The sequence below is a fragment of the Neolamprologus multifasciatus genome, chromosome 18 (genome assembly GCF_963576455.1).
Source record: "Neolamprologus multifasciatus chromosome 18, fNeoMul1.2, whole genome shotgun sequence".
NCBI lineage: Eukaryota > Metazoa > Chordata > Actinopteri > Cichliformes > Cichlidae > Neolamprologus > Neolamprologus multifasciatus.
In genome coordinates, this window is record NC_140456.1 from 4983236 (window position 1) to 5002378 (window position 19143).

The 19143-nt window shown below is 39.3% G+C and overlaps 1 protein-coding gene across 2 annotated transcripts; it reads left to right on the forward strand.

The window, feature by feature from the left end:
* Positions 1 to 761: 761 nt before the first annotated feature.
* Positions 762 to 14674, forward strand: LOC146497159 (uncharacterized). Of its 2 annotated transcripts, XM_085140818.1 has the most exons (4): positions 762 to 1571; positions 4920 to 5129; positions 5572 to 5799; positions 13444 to 14674. In XM_085140818.1, exons 1-4 carry the CDS (start codon positions 1409 to 1411, stop codon positions 14364 to 14366), a joined length of 1524 nt encoding a protein of 507 aa, XP_084996944.1. In that variant the 5' UTR covers positions 762 to 1408; the 3' UTR covers positions 14367 to 14674. The 2 variants fall into 2 exon arrangements, with proteins under 2 accessions (XP_084996944.1, XP_084996945.1); XM_085140819.1 differs by lacking the exon at positions 13444 to 14674 and having other exon boundaries at positions 769 to 1571; positions 5572 to 6495.
* The last annotated feature ends 4469 nt before the right edge of the window (positions 14675 to 19143 follow it).

Here is a 19143-nt window from a genome sequence, read left to right on the forward strand (position 1 = left end):
ACAAAGGTTAAAATATTTTGTATTACCATTTGTGTGGTAAAACTGTTGAACAGTTTTCCTGTGGACCTACAGCAATGTCCAAGCATTAGTCAGTTAATAAAGATGTTTCGAAAGCTGCTTTTGAAAGAATAGGAAACTGATAAGTTGATGACCCATTGGATATATAACTACGCTAAATTGTATCAAAATCATATCTATCACGGTAGCTAGGTTTATACATTTACTTCATTCCTTGTTTATTGTGTGGGGAAAGTAATGATAGGAATTGGGGGAAACATAGGATTCAATAGAATGTTAAGCATGGTTTAGATATTAATAAGTATGTATTTACAGTGGCTTGTAAACGTATTTTCCAGATTTTGTCACATTACAGCCACAAATATGAATCAATTTTATTGGAATTCCATGTGAAAGACCAATGAAAATCAAACCTTTTTCAGAGTTATCAAACATTATTACAGTTATCAGTTATTTATTTGTAAAAAATGTTTGGAATCGTGTATGATTTTCATTCCACTTCTCACGTGTACACCACTTTGTATTGGTCTTTCACGTGGAATTCCAATAAAACTGATTCATGTTTGTGGCTGTAATGTGACAAAATGTGGAAAAGTTCAAGGGGGCCGAATACTTTTGCAAGCCACTGTATGTCCACTGTGAGCGACCATTTTGCACAGAGGCGGTGGCTTACGACACCAACTGTCGGCCATCTATAATCCAGTTTTGAGATCCCTTCCCAGACGCCTTAACGCCCACTCACACCCTGGGCCATCTGACCTCAAGAAATCATATGATAGGGTGGGGCTAGGTAAATCTGGGTCTCTCCACCATTTGACTCTAGAACTGAATAAGCTTCTCAGGGGAGAGGTGAAACGTCTTCAAGCAACTTAAGAACAACTTAAGAAGTCCAGACGCTTTTCTTTCCAAGCTTCTTAGACCATAAAAACGCAACTTTCAATTTTAGACAGTGGACTTCTTTTGCCTGAGTACAAAATATTATCTCAGTGCAGCAGTGGCTTGTGGATTTTTAATTGTGGGATGTTTGATTTGTCAAACTAAATGAATTTTCACTACACAGCTGATATTATCAGAAGGGAAGAGAAAGGCGACCACAATTAAAACAACAGCCTCATCCTAATTGTCCGTGATCATAAATTTCTCTGTGCTCTAAATGTCTGTAGTATATTTATATTAATGTATTTGTATATTTTTATTTTATTCCACTTCATGGACCGTACCAGATAAATTAGGAGACCTGGTGAGGGCAGTATTACACCTTTGATATCTCCAGTCTACCGTAAGTTCAGTAGAAGAAGAAGAGCGGCAACGGCGCCACTGAGAGATCCCGTCGCGATCCCGAGTTAAGTTTGAAGATGGTGTTTTGGCGGCATCGGTTGTCGTTGCAATAATGTCTTCAGTTCAGCATCTGAGAGAGTTTATCAAGGAGAGATTAACTTCTGCTGCAGAAGAAATCTTCTCAGAGTTTGAAAAAACGATCGTCCGGTATGAGGAAGAGATCCGTCACCTAAGACTGCTTAATATCAGACCCGGGATAAAGTCACACAATGCAGGTGTGTAAATTTGTAGAGGTGTGGGGGTTGCGGGATTATCGTGTGATTCACGTGGGCATGATCTAAACCATTGATCTAAACTTGTAATACACCCCAGTAAAGTGTATGCAGTTATATCTGTGCAGTGTTGAGAAGGTTACTTTTAAAATGTTTTCCACTAAAGATTACATGGGCCAAATGTAGTTTATAACGTATTCCGTTAAGTTACTCAATGTGAATAACGTATTCTAAATACTTTGGTCCGGATTATTTGGTATATTTTCATGCTTTTTACAACTACATGAATGTACTATTGCCGTGTGAATTATTGTGATACCTGAAGGCTACTAGCCACCGAGCTAACATTGTTAGCTGGCTTTAGCTAAAGTTATTTCATAGACTAAAGACTGTTAGACTTGATTCATAGCATTAACATCCTGCTAGCCACAAACAATCGTGTGCAGCAATCCCAAGTAAATTTTTAAATCGTGATGTAAAATGAGTAACAGTAGGGTGGACATTAGGTAAGGCTGCAGTTTTATAGAGTATAGAAAATACTTTCTGTATCAGTAATAGGTTTTCTTTCTGTTTGCTTTTAGAACTGCACATGATTATTTGCAGCTAGCAGGTTGTAATGCAGCCTTCAGTAATAGTAGTGAGTCACACAGCAATAGTACATCGAAGATTCCGAAGTGGGACATAACCTAGATAGCTACAACAACTAAAACAAGGTAGTTGTAGTAGGCTAATGTTAAATGGTAAATGGTAAATGGCCTTTATTTGTATAGCGCTTTTACTAGTCCCGCCTAGGGACCCCAAAGCGCTTTACACGTCCAGTCATCCACCCATTCACTCTCACATTCACACACTGGTGGAGGCAGCTACAGTTGTAGCCACAGCTGCCCTGGGGCAGACTGACAGAAGCGAGGCTGCCATATCGCGCCATCGGCCCTTCTGGCCAACACCAGTAGGCGGTAGGTGAAGTGTCTTGCCCAAGGACACAACGACCGAGACTGTCCGAGCCGGGGCTCGAACCGGCAACCTTCCGATTACAAGGCGAACTCCCAACTCTTGAGCCACGATCGCCTACACTAGGGCTGTGTTAGGGCTGTGCAATATGACGAAATATATCAGATGAAATGAAAACATCTATTGTTTAAAATTATATACTGTTGTTTGTTTTGTGGTGTCACAAAATACCTTCTTAACAGCATACAACAACATTTTTTCATTGATTTCATCTTCACTGGCTATCAATAAAGATGAGGCAGAACCTGGTAGCTCCAAAAAGAAGGACCAGTCAAAACAAATTGAGGATGTTAATCCTAAAAATTACACCGGTATTACCGTGAACGGTATGATATAGCCCAGCCCTAGCTGGGCCATATCATACTGTTCACGGTAATACCAGTATAGTGTTAGGCAACGATAATAAAATGAAATATGGCGATAGAATATGGGTAAAACGCGCATGCGCAGTGCCTTTGTTTTCATACGCACATGACGGAAAAAGCATTTCAACGACGGAAAATGAGAAGGGTGAAGGTAGGGCTGTGCGATATGACCAAAATCTCAAATCCCAATATAAGAATTCTATCGTCCCGATAACGATATAAGTCACAAAATTGTAACATTTTCTGTAAATTCTGTGAATCTCGGGCAGCTCGTCTTGCGGGAAGTGTTTCCAGCTGCGCGTCATGTAGCTGGAGTCGAGTGTTTTAACTGATGCATGAAACTATACATTTTTAGACATAAGTTGTAACAGCCGCCTTTTCTTTGTGAGTATTTATTACAGGGCGTGCTGCGGGGAAAAGCCTGTTCTAACGTTTGAGTCTAAGGTTTATTTTTTAGCACCTGGCGTCTTTTTTGTACTTCTCATCCGTAAATAATCTGCTCTTTTACGTGATTCAGTTTATTTTTAAAAGTCTCAACAGGATCTTGAGCTTTATTGTGAAAGGTTTATGTGGAACATAAACAAGCGGACATGCCGTCGTTGTTGCTAACCACAACGCATAAAAACAGGCGCTTGTCCGTCCGTAGTGTGGTTATATTAAATATAAGAGAAACAGAGAACTTTAAGAAATGAATATAGCCACTACAGTGACCATCAAAACGATGAAAAAATGTTGCCGTAAACAGTTTATTTTGCGACACCACGAAACAAACAATAGCGTAAAATGAAATGATAGATGTTTTTATATCGTCATCCGATATATATCGTTATATTGAACAGCACTAGGCGAAAGCGGATCGTTGAATGAAACGGATGAACCAGAACTGGTTTGTAAAAATGCTGCAACTTCAGTGGTGTGGAACTGTTTAGCTTTCGTCCGTCAGATACACAACAAAGCACTATATTTGGTAGAGCATGCTAGCGGGCCGTCGTTATTACCGTGTGTTTTAGAAAATGCGGCACATTTAAAATCGATCTTTTGTTTTTTCTGAAAATCGACAGTGCCCCTTATAATCCCGTGTGCCTTATGTATGAATTCTGGTTGTGTTTACTGACCTTGAAACAATTTTATGTGGTACACGGCGCTCGAAAATCTGTCAAATGTTTTAGTACAGCTTTGCTAAGCTACGAACCCGCACCGCTTGATGGATTGTCGGAGCATTACGGCTATCGTAGGCAGGAGCCTCGCGGAGTGATACGTACTGTGCTTCAACATAATGTTACCGTATTGTGTGTGTATAACCTCTTTTAAGTTTTGTGGATATTATACATGGTTATGATGAGGATATGTCGGCCAATTTCCACCGGAAATGCCTTTTGGTTAAACTGTCAGCAAGGAATTTGCATTTGCACTGTTAATTTTTTATATAACTTTAATGCACATAAAAACACAGCTGATTGTTTAAGTGAAAATACATTGATGGATTTTTTGGGGTTTTTTGCACTAATAAAGTTGTGGAGTTAATAAAGTAAAATAAAGTATTCTGTCTAGTGTCAATTATATTGTCAGTTACATCGTTATCGCAAATTTTCAAATGTATATCGTGATAAGTATTTTTGGTCATATTGCCCTGCTCTATAGCATATCTTACTTGCCATTGTAAAATACTTTAAGCTTTCATGTCATCATATTCAGATCATGCTGCTGTTCATTTGTTTGTTTGTTTATTCACATTGTGTGATGATCACTGGCAGTCAAATCTAGGAATTACACCCCAGACAGTTGTAAGGTTATCAGCATCACCCAATGAACAAATGACTATGAGTGAATGTTTCTGTGGCAACATCTGCAAGAATGCAAGAGCCCGTGAAACCATAAGCTAAATTCTCAATAGGTGACCCCTTTTCATCCTTCTTGATCTTTCTTATCATCACATTAGTCACTATTTTCTTGTGTCTCTTTGTTGAACACGAAGGTCTAGATGATCAGCAGGTTTGTGACCAGGAGAGGAGTCTCAACCAGGAGGACCCAGAGCCTCCAAAGATTAAAGAGGAACAGGAGGAAACCCGCAGCAGTGAGGAAGGAGAGCAGCTTGAACTGAAGCAGGAGGATGAAGGGATTAATGTCTGGACCGGAGAACAGCTGGATTTGTTGTGGAAACCTGGAGTAAAGCTGAGCAGAATAGGTATGTAAAAGTGTAACATACAGATTTTATAATATAGAAATGAATATGACTCATAACAAAATGTCACAAAGACACATGGCGTGCATTACCGCCTGGGATACTGCCTCACTGAAGACATGTTTTCTGTTAGCATAGTAAAATAAAAACTGGATTTCAAATCTTCTGTTGTTTAATAAAAACTAATATTTCCACCAGATTTAAGTCATGTTAGCCCAGAACTGTACACAGTATGTAGAAAAATGTTGAGACGATGAAAACTGGATTATTGGCCACAAGGACCAAGTTGGAGTAGCGAGCTGTACGCCTCATAAATGATGACTTTCTGCATGTAAACAGAATTCTTCTCTGTTCACTGCATGAGAGATAATATTTAAATATCGCTCACATATCTGAGAGACCTGCTCACAGTGTAACTTTTTTCTTGTGTGTTGTGTCCATCAAGACCTCCCACAGCAACATGATTGTAAGGAAAACTGTAGCCAGGAGAGAAACTCCAGTCTGGACCAGCAGGACACAGATCCTCCACAGACTAAAGATGAACAAGAGGAAATCTCCACCAATCAGGAAGAAGACCAGCTTTCACTGAAGCAGGAAACCAAGGGCATCATCATCTGGACCGGGCAGGAGCTGGGCATCATGTGGAACCCTGAAGTAAAGTTGCACAGAATAGGTATGCAAAACTTTAATAGATAGATTCAGTTTTGTATTAAGAAATCTAATTCACGTTGGGTCCTAATGAGACCTCAGAGATATGTTATAGAGACACATGACAAATCTAAGGACGAACTGCAACAAGGAAACTGACGTAATATTCTAAGAGCCAAAATGTCTAGCCCTCCAAGTGTCGCCCCTGTCAGGACTGTCCTAAGTTGGAAATAATTAAGTTGAGTACAAGAGAGAGGAAGACACCCTACAATGAGTTGAAACATTGTCAATTATTCCTGCATATACATTTGTCATTCATATTGTCACTTTGTTTGTCCCTTACGAATTGCATTCATCACTCCTTCTGCCACATTTTTCAAGTGACCTATATTTGATATCAACATGTAAAAAAACAAAACCTTAAATTATGCTTTTGGTGTGCCACCTCAAAGTTTTCAATAGCCCCCATATGGTCACCCATATGAACAAAATTCTAGAGACACCCCTATACATTATGACTAAGTACATCCACTGGACCTTTAGTAGATAACATAATTATCCCCATTAGGACTGAACAATCAGTTTAAAATATTGATTTGAAACTAAGCTTTTAACAAACTACACAACAATATGATAGTTGTGCTCTTGTGCCATGCGTTTCTGGTTCTTTCTTCTTCTGTCCCTTTGGATTCCAGCACAAGGCCTGTGCAGTGATGCTATTGGTTCCTGGTTTGTTTTTGACTACATTTTTTTAATCTTCTCTGGCCACTGGATACAGAGGATTGGCTGCAAGCAGATGTTGATGACTGTCTATAACATACAGAGCGCTGTCTTTCTCCTGCTCCATGTTTATGAACTATAGAGAAGTATAGGTTTGACCCTGCTTTTAAAAATGCTCCGCTTGTTGGAATTTCTGACCTCTTGAGTTTCAAACATCTTTTTAAATTATGTTGTTTCTGTATTTCTTTCTTTTTTTATATAATATAATATACACCAATAAGTGGCCACCAGTAAATAAAACATACAAACAGATTTTAAGAGAATGCTAACTGCCCTAACAGTACTGACTTTATGAAAGCATACGAGAGAAGAAAATTAAGAAAATATACAAACAGGGTTCCATTGCACTAAGAGTCATGAAACTCTCTTAGGAACTCTCATTCCTTGTGTGAGGTGATATGACATTATTAAAGAAAAGTCTCCCATATCCTATTTAAAAAAAACAACTGCCACTATGATTTGTGCATAAATGATTCTTCAGTTTCTCTAACATGGCCTCCTTCACTCAGTTCAATTCTATGTTATTCATATAGGGAAATACAGTGGGATGCAAAAGTTTGGGCAACCTTGTTAATAGTCATTATATTCCTGTATAAATCGTTGGTTGTTACAATAAAAAATGTCAGTTAAATATATCATATGGGAGACACACACAGTGATATTTAAGAAGTGAAATGAAGTTTATTGGATTTACAGAAAGTGTGCAATAATTGTTTAAACAAAATCAGGCAGGTGCATAAATTTGGGCACCACAAAAAAGGACATGTCCCTCAACTTTGACAAGATTCCCAGTCCGTGCATAACACCTCTTGTTATGCCCAAATAGCTCATTTTTAGTTTCATCAGCCCACAGCACCTTATTCCAGAATGAAGCTGGCTTGTCCGCTGGAATCGAAGCAACGGGACGAAGCGCGACCTCTCACAATGAATGCAGCATGGTTAACACCTTGGAGACGCTTACAGCTGCTGTGAAGGCTCAAAACAACACCATTGAGCGTATGGTGGGATACATCAGAGAGAGGCCTGCTCAAATTGAGACCCTTGAGCGAAAGTTGGATCACATCACAGAACGGGTCACTGCAGTTGTGGGATCTCAGAATCAAAAGAATGACAACACCACGGAACAGAAGTTTGATACCATCATGGGGAGGCTCGCGGCTCTCCAACGGGAGATCGAGAGACCAGCATCTGAGTGTTAATGAATCAGCTTTAAATTCTGCTGAGCTGCTCGCATAACAGAAAAATCTACAAATTCAACATGCGGAAACCATGGCGCCAGCTGCGGGCCCAAGGCTGGTGCAGAGCAACAACAACTCCCTGATAACGTCTATGTGATGACTGTTCTTCCCATCCCAAGGCCACCTGGGTTGGCTAGCAGACTGTTTACAGAGCCTGATAGGGCGAAGGACTGTCTCAGCTGAACTCTGGACACGCATACACTTACACTGATAAGCACGCACTCATCCCCCTCCCTCTCCAAACGCCTTCGATGCTTGTTTCCTGTGGGGGAAGACGGCGGGTCTCAGTGTCGCGCTGGAATGGTAGCGCTGTGCAGGAGGACTGCTGTGTTTCCTTCGGATTACTCCTCACCCCCTACCCAACTCTGTGGCTTGTCACGTGCTCCAATGTTGTTGTTACGCCCCACTTAAAAACGAAGTGCTGACTGGCCTGAGGGGTAACACAAAGTGAAAGAGAAAACATAAACTACTGGAGAATAGATGTCATTAAAAATTATTTATTGTCCAAAACTACTGCAGTAAAAAATAAACACAGGGAAGCTCTTTTCTTCAGGGTCTCCAAAGCCAAAACAACAAACAACACCCCCTTTAGCTAAAAATCAAACCAAGTACTCTCTAACCAAAACAAAATACGATGGCTGAGCTCCCTGCCTAACCAAAAACAGGAGAAAACAGTTGAAACAAAAATGGCAGAGAACCCCTACCTGCTTCCACAACGATGAACTAAATAACACAGTAAGGGCACACCTTTGCTTACAATAAAAGAAAGAAAACCAAAGATTCACAGAGTTTAAGTTCTCTCTCTCACACACACACACACACACACACACACACACACACACACACACACACACACACACTAAGGCCTGCTGCCCAAAACACTACAGCTCACAGCTCTGGCAAAAATGGGGGAAGTGGCAGGGGTGTGGCAGTTTAGGATAGCAGACTATATGCCGTGGCTGACGAGCTGGAACACACCTCAGCTGTGACTCATGAGGCAGACCTGCAACACAAAAAAAGGAGAAAAAACCCTCTTCTACGGAGGGAGAGCCACTAGAGGTCAGCGACCGTAACAGTTGTAATGTGGACATTTATGTGCTTTTTTTGTGCAGAGGAGTTTTTTTTGTTTCCTGTTCTTATGCTGTCCTCCCATAGGTGCCCAGCATGAGTAGAGGTCTCTTTATTTCCTGTTGTACTTTTCCCATTGTTGTGTACTTTTTTTCAGTGTTTTCTCTGTAACGCTGCCAATCTCCGACTGTATTCCCATGTGATGTCTTGTGTGTGTAAGTCGGGCGGGGGGGGGGTCCTATTCCTCTGCGGGGCAACCTGCATATGGCCAATAAAGCATTCATTCATTCATTCATTCATTCATTCATTCAAAAGGCTTCCTCTGCATTACCCTTGCATACAGCATCTCCTTGTGTAAAGTGCCTGAAATGGTTGAACGATGCACAGTGACTCCATCTGCTGCAAGATGATGTTGTAGGTCTTTGGTGCTGGTCTGTGTGTTGACTCGGAATGTTCTCACCATTCGTCACTTCTGTCTATCCGAGATTTTTCTTGGTCTGCCACTTCGAGCCTTAACTTGAACTGAGCCTGTGGTCTTCCATTTTCTCAATATGTCCCTAACTGTGGAAACAGACAGCTTAAATCTCTGAGACAACTTTCTGTATCCTTCCCCTAAACCATGATGGTGAACAGCCTTTGTCTTCAGGTCATTTGAGAGTTGTTTTGAGACCCCCATGTTGCTACTCTTCAGAGAAAATTAAGAGGAGGGAAACTTACAATTGACCCCCTTAAATACTATTTCTCATTAATGGATTCACCTGTAAATGTAGGTCAGGGGTCACTGAGCTTACTAAGCCAATTTGAGTTCCAATAATTAGTTCTAAAGGTTTTGGAATCAATAAAATGACAACAGTGCCAAAATGTATGCACCTGCCTGATTTTGTTTAAACAATTATTGCACCAGGCAGGGCCGCCCACTCTCCCCTTCACTGTTTGCAATTTCTATTGAACCACTAGCAGCAGCAATTAGACAGAATTCAGTAATTAAGGGCATAAAATGCAAGAACGTGGAACTTAAAATCAGCCTTTATGCAGATGATGTGTTACTTTCTCTCCAAAGCTCACAAACCAATATCTCTGGGGTGATTGAATTGATAAACTCTTGTAAGAATATCAGATTACTCAATTAACTGGCCAAAATCCACAGTCCTTCCGATTAATTGCTCCTTCCATAATTCTTCTTCTACACCACTGCAATCGGGAAATATAAATTTTTAGGTATTAACGTTTTTCCCAAGCTTGCAGATCTAACTAAATTAAACCATATCCCACTTTTAAAGAAAGTAGAAGGTGATCTGGCTAGGTGGAAATGTCTACCCATATCACTCATGGGAAGGGTTGCCGCTATAAAAATGATGGTCTTACCAAAAATTATTTATTCTCAATAATCCCAACTAAACCGGCACAAGATTGGTTCAGGTCTCTAGATTCATATATGTCCAAATTCCTTTGGAAAAATAAACCCCCAATTATTAGCTTAAAAACACTACAAAAGACCAAGGATAAAGGAGGATTAGAACTACCTAACTTTCAGCACTACTTCTTCAGTTTATCTCAGGATGGCTAAAACATACCTTCTTAGACAAACCTTGGCTAGATGTAGAACAAGCACTTTGCAATAATCTAGAGATTTCAGACCTAACATTTATCAGCTCAAATATCCAACAACATGAATGCTTCAAAAGCGTCAGCATCAGCTCTTCTCTGACAGCATGGTGGGAGTTTCTAAAATTGACGGAGTCTTCATTAATCCCATGCAAACGTACACCTATCTGGAACAACCCTGACATATTACAAAACAATAATATGATAAACTTTCCAGATTGGAGTGGTGCAGGAATCAAATACTAAGAACATATATTAGAAGGAACAGAATTTATTCCATTTGACAGACTAGTTACACAATATGGGATCAACAAGAAAAGCTTTTTAGAATATCAACAAATTAAATCCATAGTAAAAAAGAAATTTAAAGCGGGTCAAGTTGAACTACAAACACCACCAAGTGTGGTACAATTTCTTACTCTTAAAACCCCCAAATTACTTTCCAAAATATACAGAATGCTTTCTAAAACAGATGAATCAATATCACTTCCTATTGCAAAATGGGAAGCGGATTTATCAGTTAACTTAGACCAAAACGTCTGGTCTCAGATATACTTAAAAACCTTTCATTTAATTAGAAATCCCAGTCTTCAATTAATTCAAATCACGGACAAACAGTATCCCACAGTTGTTTATGTTTTTAAACCTATTTTGCACAGAGGCATTTTTTGAAAAATGTATTGATAGCAATGTTGAATATTATTACAGGGGGGAAAAAAAAATACACGTAAAATAATCACATCGTGACGCCTCTGCCTTTGTAAATGGAGGGACAGTAACTGCGTGTAAAACCTGCAGATAGTCAGATTAACAGTATTTTGTCTCTATCTACCATCCTGCAATTCATCTCATGTAAACAACGTGGCGCACAGCGTGACGTGAAAAAAGGCACATACCTTTGACGTTGCGTGATAAACTCTGTATTCCTCGTCCACACGTAAACGCAAAAAAGGAGTTTTTTAAAAAATCAGTTTTTGGTGATTCGAAACGCCGTTTACATGTGGACGAAACGGCTGCGTTTTCAAAAATACTCGTGTAGGTGCGGACGTAGTGTAAATTAGTTGGTAGTTTATTTTCTTACTACCTTTAATTTATTGCAGATTACTTGTATTTGCTTAATTGTTTACTAAATGTTTGAGGTGTGAAATAAACCGCAATGGAGCAAAATATGGGTGTGTGTGGTTGGAGGATGTGTTAGTGCGTGTGCGTGCACGCGGGGGGGCGCGACCCCAAAGCGCTTTACACATCTAGTCATCCACCCATTCACACACACATTCACACACTGGTGATGGCATGCTACATTGTAGCCACAGCCACCCTGGGGCGCACTGACAGAGGCGAGGCTGCTGGACACTGGCGCCACCGGGCCCTCTGACCACCACCAGTAGGCAACGGGTGAAGTGTCTCGCCTAAGGACACAACGGCCGAGACTGTCCAAGCTGGGGCTCGAACCGGCAACCTTCCAAACTCCCAACTCTTGAGCCACGAAATCAAATCCTTCAGAGGCTGAAGGATTTGCAGGCCGATTGCGTTACAGCGACTCGATGAAGGCTGTCCAAATTCAAAGACTCCTCCAAATGTGTCCTTCATTTCCAGATTTGTAGGATGGGTCGGGTGTATCCTTCGCTGCCCAACCTATCCTAGGATTCATAGCGTGGCCCAGCCAATTCCAGTTTCCAACAATGGCAGCAGCTACTTGGTTTTAATATTACCTTTATTACTCCTTCTGAAGCTCATTAAGGATAAAACTGAAATCCTCCTTATTGGCACCAAATCCAACCTTTTGAAGGCAAACCACTTCTGACTCACTATCGATAACTCCAGTTTTCCCTTCTCCTCAGCTTAAGAGCCTTTGTGTCATCCTAGACTGTTCACTTTCCTATAAATCTCACATCAATAATCTCACCTGTTCTGCCTATTTCCATCTACGCAACATTAACAGATTTCGTCCTTCTCTTGTCACCCAGTCTACATCCATTCTTGCCCAGTCTTGTTACCTCCCGCATTGACTACTGCAACTCTCTCTTGTATGGTCTCCCCCAAAAATCCCTCCATAAGATTCAACTGGTTCAGAACTCTGCTGCTCGCATTATCACCAGAACTCCCTCCTACCAGCACATCACCCCTGTTCTTCAGAAACTTCACTGACTCCCAGTGAAATTCTGGATATTCCACAAGCTTCTTCTGCTCACCTTCATAACCTCGCACCTCCTTACCTTTCTGACCTGTTAAGCACTACCTTTTCTGTCCGCTCACTTCGATCTTCTTCTTCTATCCAGCTTTCTGTGCCTTCCTTCCGCCTCACCACGATGGGAAGCAGAGCTTTTAGCTGTTCTGCTCCCAGGCTGTGGAACTCTATACCCCCAGGTATAAGAAAGATTGGTTCTCTCACCCAGTTTAAATCTAAATGAGCCTAATCAGGGCCACCTGATCCAGCTATAAATGTATGCTTTATCAAAAACGAAATTTTTAAGCTTAATTTTTTTTTTTTTTTTTTTTTTTTAAGAGAAAGCGTCTGTTTTCCGAATCCAAACTGGCAGCTTTTTCCACAGAAGAGGGACCTGAAAAGCTGTAGGCTCTACCTCCCATTCTCCCCAACCTTAAGGCAATGAATGGTTAATCTAAACAATAAATAAATAAATCCTGCAGTGAGTGTCCTGTAAAGTTTTTGAATAATTTTAAGTAAACTTTTAAATGTTTTGTGCACTTTGATAACAAAATTTAAGAGATCCCACTTTGTGCTTTTGTTTGATTATATATCGTCTTTATTTTCTCATCGTAGACTATCTGTTTATATTATTTGTAGAATTTGTAAATGAGCAGCCAAAATGGTTTTCACATAAGCAGCAAAACTGTTTCTCCCCACAACATGCCTTCATAGGTATATCTAAGCCATATGCTTACCATGTAGAGACCTGCTAATGGTTAAGCTTACCTTGTAATTTCTCAAATGTATGTTTTTTGATATGTCCCTTCAGATTTTCCACAACATGACTGTAAGGACAAGGATGGGCTCACAAATCAGCAGGTCTGTAACCAGGAGAAGAACTCCAGTCTACACCAGGATCCTTCACAGATTAAAGAGGAACAGCTGGAACTCCGTACCACTGAAGTGGAAAAAACGGTTGTTCTAAAGCAGGAGACTGAAACTTTTCCTGCTCGTGAAGAAAGTGACCACAGTGAACCAGAACCAAGCAGTGACCAGCTCCATTCTCACACATCTCCTGACACAGATCAGGATGAAATCAAGGATGGTAACTTGCACAGAAATGAGTCGGAGCAAATCGTATCAGGCCTGAGTGTTCAAAATTCCGAGACAGCACATTTATGTAGCACCTGTGGGAAAAGATTTTATAGGTCAGTAACATTGAGTCGACATATGCAAATTCACACAGGTGACAAGCCACTTTCTTGCAGCACCTGTGGCAAAAGATTTCTTTGGAAGTCAAACTTGACTAGACACATGCGAATTCACACACGTGACAAGCCACATTCTTGCAGCACCTGTGGCAAAAGATTTAGCCAGAAGTCACACTTGAATAGACACATGCGAATTCACACAGGTGAGAAACCACATTCTTGTAGCACCTGTGGGAAAAGATTTTATAGGTCAGAAACATTGAGTCGACATGTGCTAATTCACACACGTGACAAGCCACATTCTTGTAGCACCTGTGGGAAAAGATTTAATCAGAAAGGCTATTTGAAAATACACATGGAAATCCATGCAAATGAAAAACGATATTCCTGTAGCACTTGTGGGAAAAGATTTAATATAAAACCAAATTTGAAAAGCCACATGCGAATTCACACAGGTGAGAAGCCATATTCTTGTACCACCTGTGGGAAAAGATTTAGGCGGACGTCAGTTTTGACTAAACATCAGAATTCACACAGGTGAGATGCCACATTCTTGTACCACCTGTGGGAAGAGATTTAGTTTGAAACACATTTTGAATATGCACATGCAAATTCACACAGCTTAGAAGCCACATTCTTGTAGCACGTGTGGGAAAAGATTTACAACAAAGGGTCTGTTGAAGATACACATGCAAATTCACTGAAGTGATAAGCCACATTGTTGTTGCACCTGTGGGAAAAGATTTACTCAGAGGGGTCAGTTAAAGACACACGTGCGAATTCACACAGGTGAGAAGCCACATTCTTGTAGCACTTGTGGGAAAAGATTTACTACGAAGGGTCCGTTGAAGATACATATGCGAATTCACACAGGTGATAAGCCACATTGTTGTTGCACCTCTGGAAAAGATTCAAGCAGAAGGAAACTTGAAAAAACACATGCCAGTTCACAAAAGTGAGAAACCACACTGTTGCAGCACCCGTGTGAAACATTTTAGTTCTCCAGTACAGTTGAAAATGCAATTAGGAAAACATGCTACATGCTAAGTTTCATTCTTAGAAAATGGTGATGGTAGAACACATAAACAGTGTTTGGGTCATTGAAAACTGAAAATTTAAAAAGGCTTTCGGAAGCTCAGTTTCTGTTTTGACACATGGACAAGACAGTTTGTCTTGCACCATAAAATGTGTGCACCTTTATCACCTTTTTCTGACATTGTTTTATAGTTTATAGGCTTTGTCTTTGCTGAAGTTTCTTCATTTTTTTTGGCATGGCCTCGACAGTGCTTGAGATATTTTTAGTGTCTTGATGTAAAAAGAACTATTTCTCCAAAACACACTTGGTAATATCTGTTGAAAAAACAACTACACATGTGAGGTAGCCTTTATTGAAATCATCTTTTTCTCCGAAGTTCACAGTTTGAAGGTGTTTGACGCAGAAGACTGTTGACTAACTTTGCACTGTTTGCTAACTTGTACGCTGCCTGAACTGCTGTTGGGATTTTGTTTGGTGGTGGGGTTTTTTTTTTTTTGTTTTTTTTTTAATGAAATTTATACACTGGATTGACCTCATTGTTTTATTGTTTATGGGCTTTGTCTTTACTGAAGTTTCTTCATTTTCTTTGGCATGGCCTCAACAGTGCTTGAGATATTTTTGGGTCTTAATATAAAAGAACTATTTCTCAGAATCACACTTGGAAATATCAGTTTAAAATAAACTACCCATGTAGTAGTTGGATTGACATTAATGGGAAGTGCTTTTCAGATGGAAAGGGAGTATTTTAGGGAATGACAATGTTGACAAGTTGATCCATGTTCTCATATTGTTTGTTATCCATATTTTAAGCTCATTTATTATTTATATTTATAACATATGGACTAATGTGTCATTTTAACAGTGGTGTGTTCCATTTTGACATTAAACAAATCCAGTTTAAGATTGTAGATAATTCAGTTTAATAATAAAATATGGATAATTATATAATAAAGGAGGAGGAGCTGGTGACTCATCTCCCATAAAGGAGCTCAGATGTTTCCCGGGAGTCTTCATCTTTATTTATCCTTGTTTGCTTTTGGCCTCCATGTGCTTATGTCGAACATACTAGAGAGCTTTTTTTTTTTTTTATCTTGTATGTTCAATAAAAACTGTTGGCATCAAACTTTACATCTCCTGTAAATTTTGTGTTTTGGTTTAAATTGTGTTCCAAAACCCTGAATCAACATCTTTCCAGCCTGTAGAAATTCTGAAAAGCTTTTAAAATATGCGACTGCACAATCCTGCTGCTCTTTGAAAAACTAACAGTACTTCCAAACGAGCTGTTAAACAGGGCTTTGTGTGATCTGCCTTTTGGTGAAGCAACTGACCAGGAAGATTCAACACATTCAAGGGGCTTAATCATACTAAGTTCATTGATTCTCGTCCTCACTTTCCAGGTGCTCAACCGTACTCCATCAATGTCTTCTGAAGTTGTGTGTTTCAGAGCAAAAGTGGAGCACATAATAGCAAACACTGAACACACAACTCCCCTGTCTGCTAAGAGCATGTCTTCCTTTTTTATACCACCATCAGTGACATGAAAAAAGATTATTCAAACAAATCTGCAATGGTATTTTCAGATTAACTTAGCCAATTAAACATTACAGCGGACTTAATTAATGCGGTCAACAATTCCTTAGGAGGTAACCAACATGAATTTAAAATAGCATGCAATTTAAGAACACACCCCTCCCTCTCGGAGCTACCGTAACACCAATTTGTATCAAAATCTTTATTAACTTCTTTATTAACCTATTAGGACCTGGCGTCCACATCATATCACATTTTGGGTGTCTAGACCAAAATACAAAACTTTGCTCTTCAAGGGCCTGATATCCACTTACAAGCACTGTTCTATCAAAAGGCCCAGGATCCTCCAGCAGGCACCAACAACTGAGCAGCGTTTTTGGTGAGTCGAAATTAACTACTACTTCAGAAATGGGGCCTAAGAGAACACCAACAGCTGAGGAAATTGAGGACATTAAAAAGTCACTGGACTTTTTAACTGAAGAAACATCAGCTATCAAATTACAACAGAAATATATCCTCGACATTGTCAGGGAGATGAGGTCACTTCGCAATCAGAATGCAGAGAAGGAGAAATGGATTGTCTATCTGGAGAGCAGGGTCACGGACCTGGAGCAATACACGAGAATGAATGATGTGATCATCATAGGGCTAAACATAAAACCTCATATGCTCGGGCCGTGACTGCTGACAGCAAAGAAGAGCATGGAGAACTGGATGTTAGCTCTGCAGAGCAACAGGTGGCTGTTTTTTTGCAGTCAAAAGGGATCGACCTGGACTCTAATAACATTGAGGCATGCCACCTTCTGCCCAGGAGAAACGTTAGTGATAGACCAGCTGTCATCATAAGATTTGTAAACCGGAAACACTGGAATGCACTGCTGAAGCAAGGGAGAAAACTAAAGGGATTGAGCGACTACATGAATGACCATCTAACCAAATACAACGCTGACATAGCTAAGAAAGCACGGCACCTAAAGAAACCTAAATTCAAAATACCTGGACTCCAAACTGTAAAATATTTATTAAACTCAACGGAACTGGTCATTGAACACATCCAGGATCTGGAAAAATATTAATAAGCCACATGGGCCAAGGAGCTGAAGAGATCTACACTCATCAAACCATGAAGGTAACAACAGAACAACAGAAACTAAAGCACAACATATGAAATTATAGCACAATCGACTAATTTAACATCTGGGAATTATATATAGATTAATTATATAATATACTATTATAATATATAATTATATATAGATTATATATTATATATATATAATTATATATAGAACACCAGGTTCTAACATTGAAATATTTAAGGAGTGGGTAGATAAAACATTTATTAATACAAATCAAAAAGGTATGTTCATTTGTGGGGATTTCAACATAGACCTATTAATTCCAAACAAGCATAGTATGACAGATGAGTTTATTAATACAATGTATAGCATGGTCCAGTGATCACTAAGCCCAGCAGGATTACAGTACAGTCGGCAACCTAACAGACAATATATTTACTTATGAAATAGAAAACATATCTATAAGCGGTCTCATAATTAATGAAGATTTGTGATCATCTACCTGTTCTTGCAGTGTATGACAGCAATAACAGGAAGGTCAAACAGGAAAATACAACAAAATACAAATGAGTGAGAACAGAGGAGTCCATAAATGCATTTAAAAGTGGTTTGCTTAAGCAAGAATGGGAGATGCTGTATAAGGAAAAAAATATTGATAAAGCTTATGAGATTTTTTAAGGAAAATTCACACTGTTATATGATAGTGTTTGCCAACTAAAGAAATATAGCAAAGAACAAAAATATGCAGCGTGCCCATGGATCACAAAAGAAAACGATGTGCCAGGACTTTGCTGTTCTCGCTGGTTCAGATATTTGAAGTTTACACAGCTACATTCTCGCCTGAAAATATGTTAAAAGTTTATTTTACGACCCAGAAAGAGTAATAAGAGTAATATTAAAACTAAGTAGCTGCAGTAGTAGTAGCCATTGTTGCAAACTGGAATTGGCTGGGCCAATCTGGGATATGGTTTTTCAATTTTGTTGTCTGGGTGGAAAATCGGGAGAAATTCGGGAGAATGGTGGCTCAGGGAGATTTTTGGGAGGGGCACTGAAATTCGGGATTCTCCCGGAAAAATCGGGCATGTGGCATGTATGCACAAAAGGATTACAAAATGCATGTAAAAAGAAAAATATCTTAAATAGAGAATTTATAAAGAACAGAAGTATAGAAGCTGAAAATAAATAGAAAAAATATAAAAATAAATTAACTAGTGTTTTGAGGTCATGTAAAAAGGAATATCATGAGAAATTATTAAATATGAATAAAAATAACATTAAAGGGATTTGGAAAACATTAAATGCCATCATTAAAAATGGTTCTAGGCAGTTAAATTATCCTTTGTATTTCACTAATAATGATAGAAATATTAGTAACATGAGTGATGTGTTTAATGAGTTCAATAAATTCTTTGTAAGTGTTGGGCTGATAGAATTCCTGATACAAGAAATTGTGCAGAGAAAGAAACTAAACTCATTCAACGTAATCCTCATTCAATGTTTTTAACGGTGGTAGAAGAAAAGAAAATCATTGATATTGTCGGGAAATCACAAACAAAAAATTCTGCAGACTTTGATGACATTGATATGGAAATCGTTAAGAAAGTTATCGATGGCATCTCCAAACCCTTAACACACATTTGCAATTTGTCTCTACAAACTGGTCAATTCCCAAC

Bases quoted from the DNA above. Each gene is read 5' to 3' on its own strand.
- LOC146497159 (XM_085140818.1), top strand. From the start codon at position 1,409: ATGTCTTCAGTTCAGCATCTGAGAGAGTTTATCAAGGAGAGATTAACT. The intron at 5,130-5,571 runs GTATGTAAAAGT...GTGTCCATCAAG, and splicing joins AGTAAAGCTGAGCAGAATAG to ACCTCCCACAGCAACATGAT. The intron at 5,800-13,443 runs GTATGCAAAACT...ATGTCCCTTCAG, and splicing joins AGTAAAGTTGCACAGAATAG to ATTTTCCACAACATGACTGT.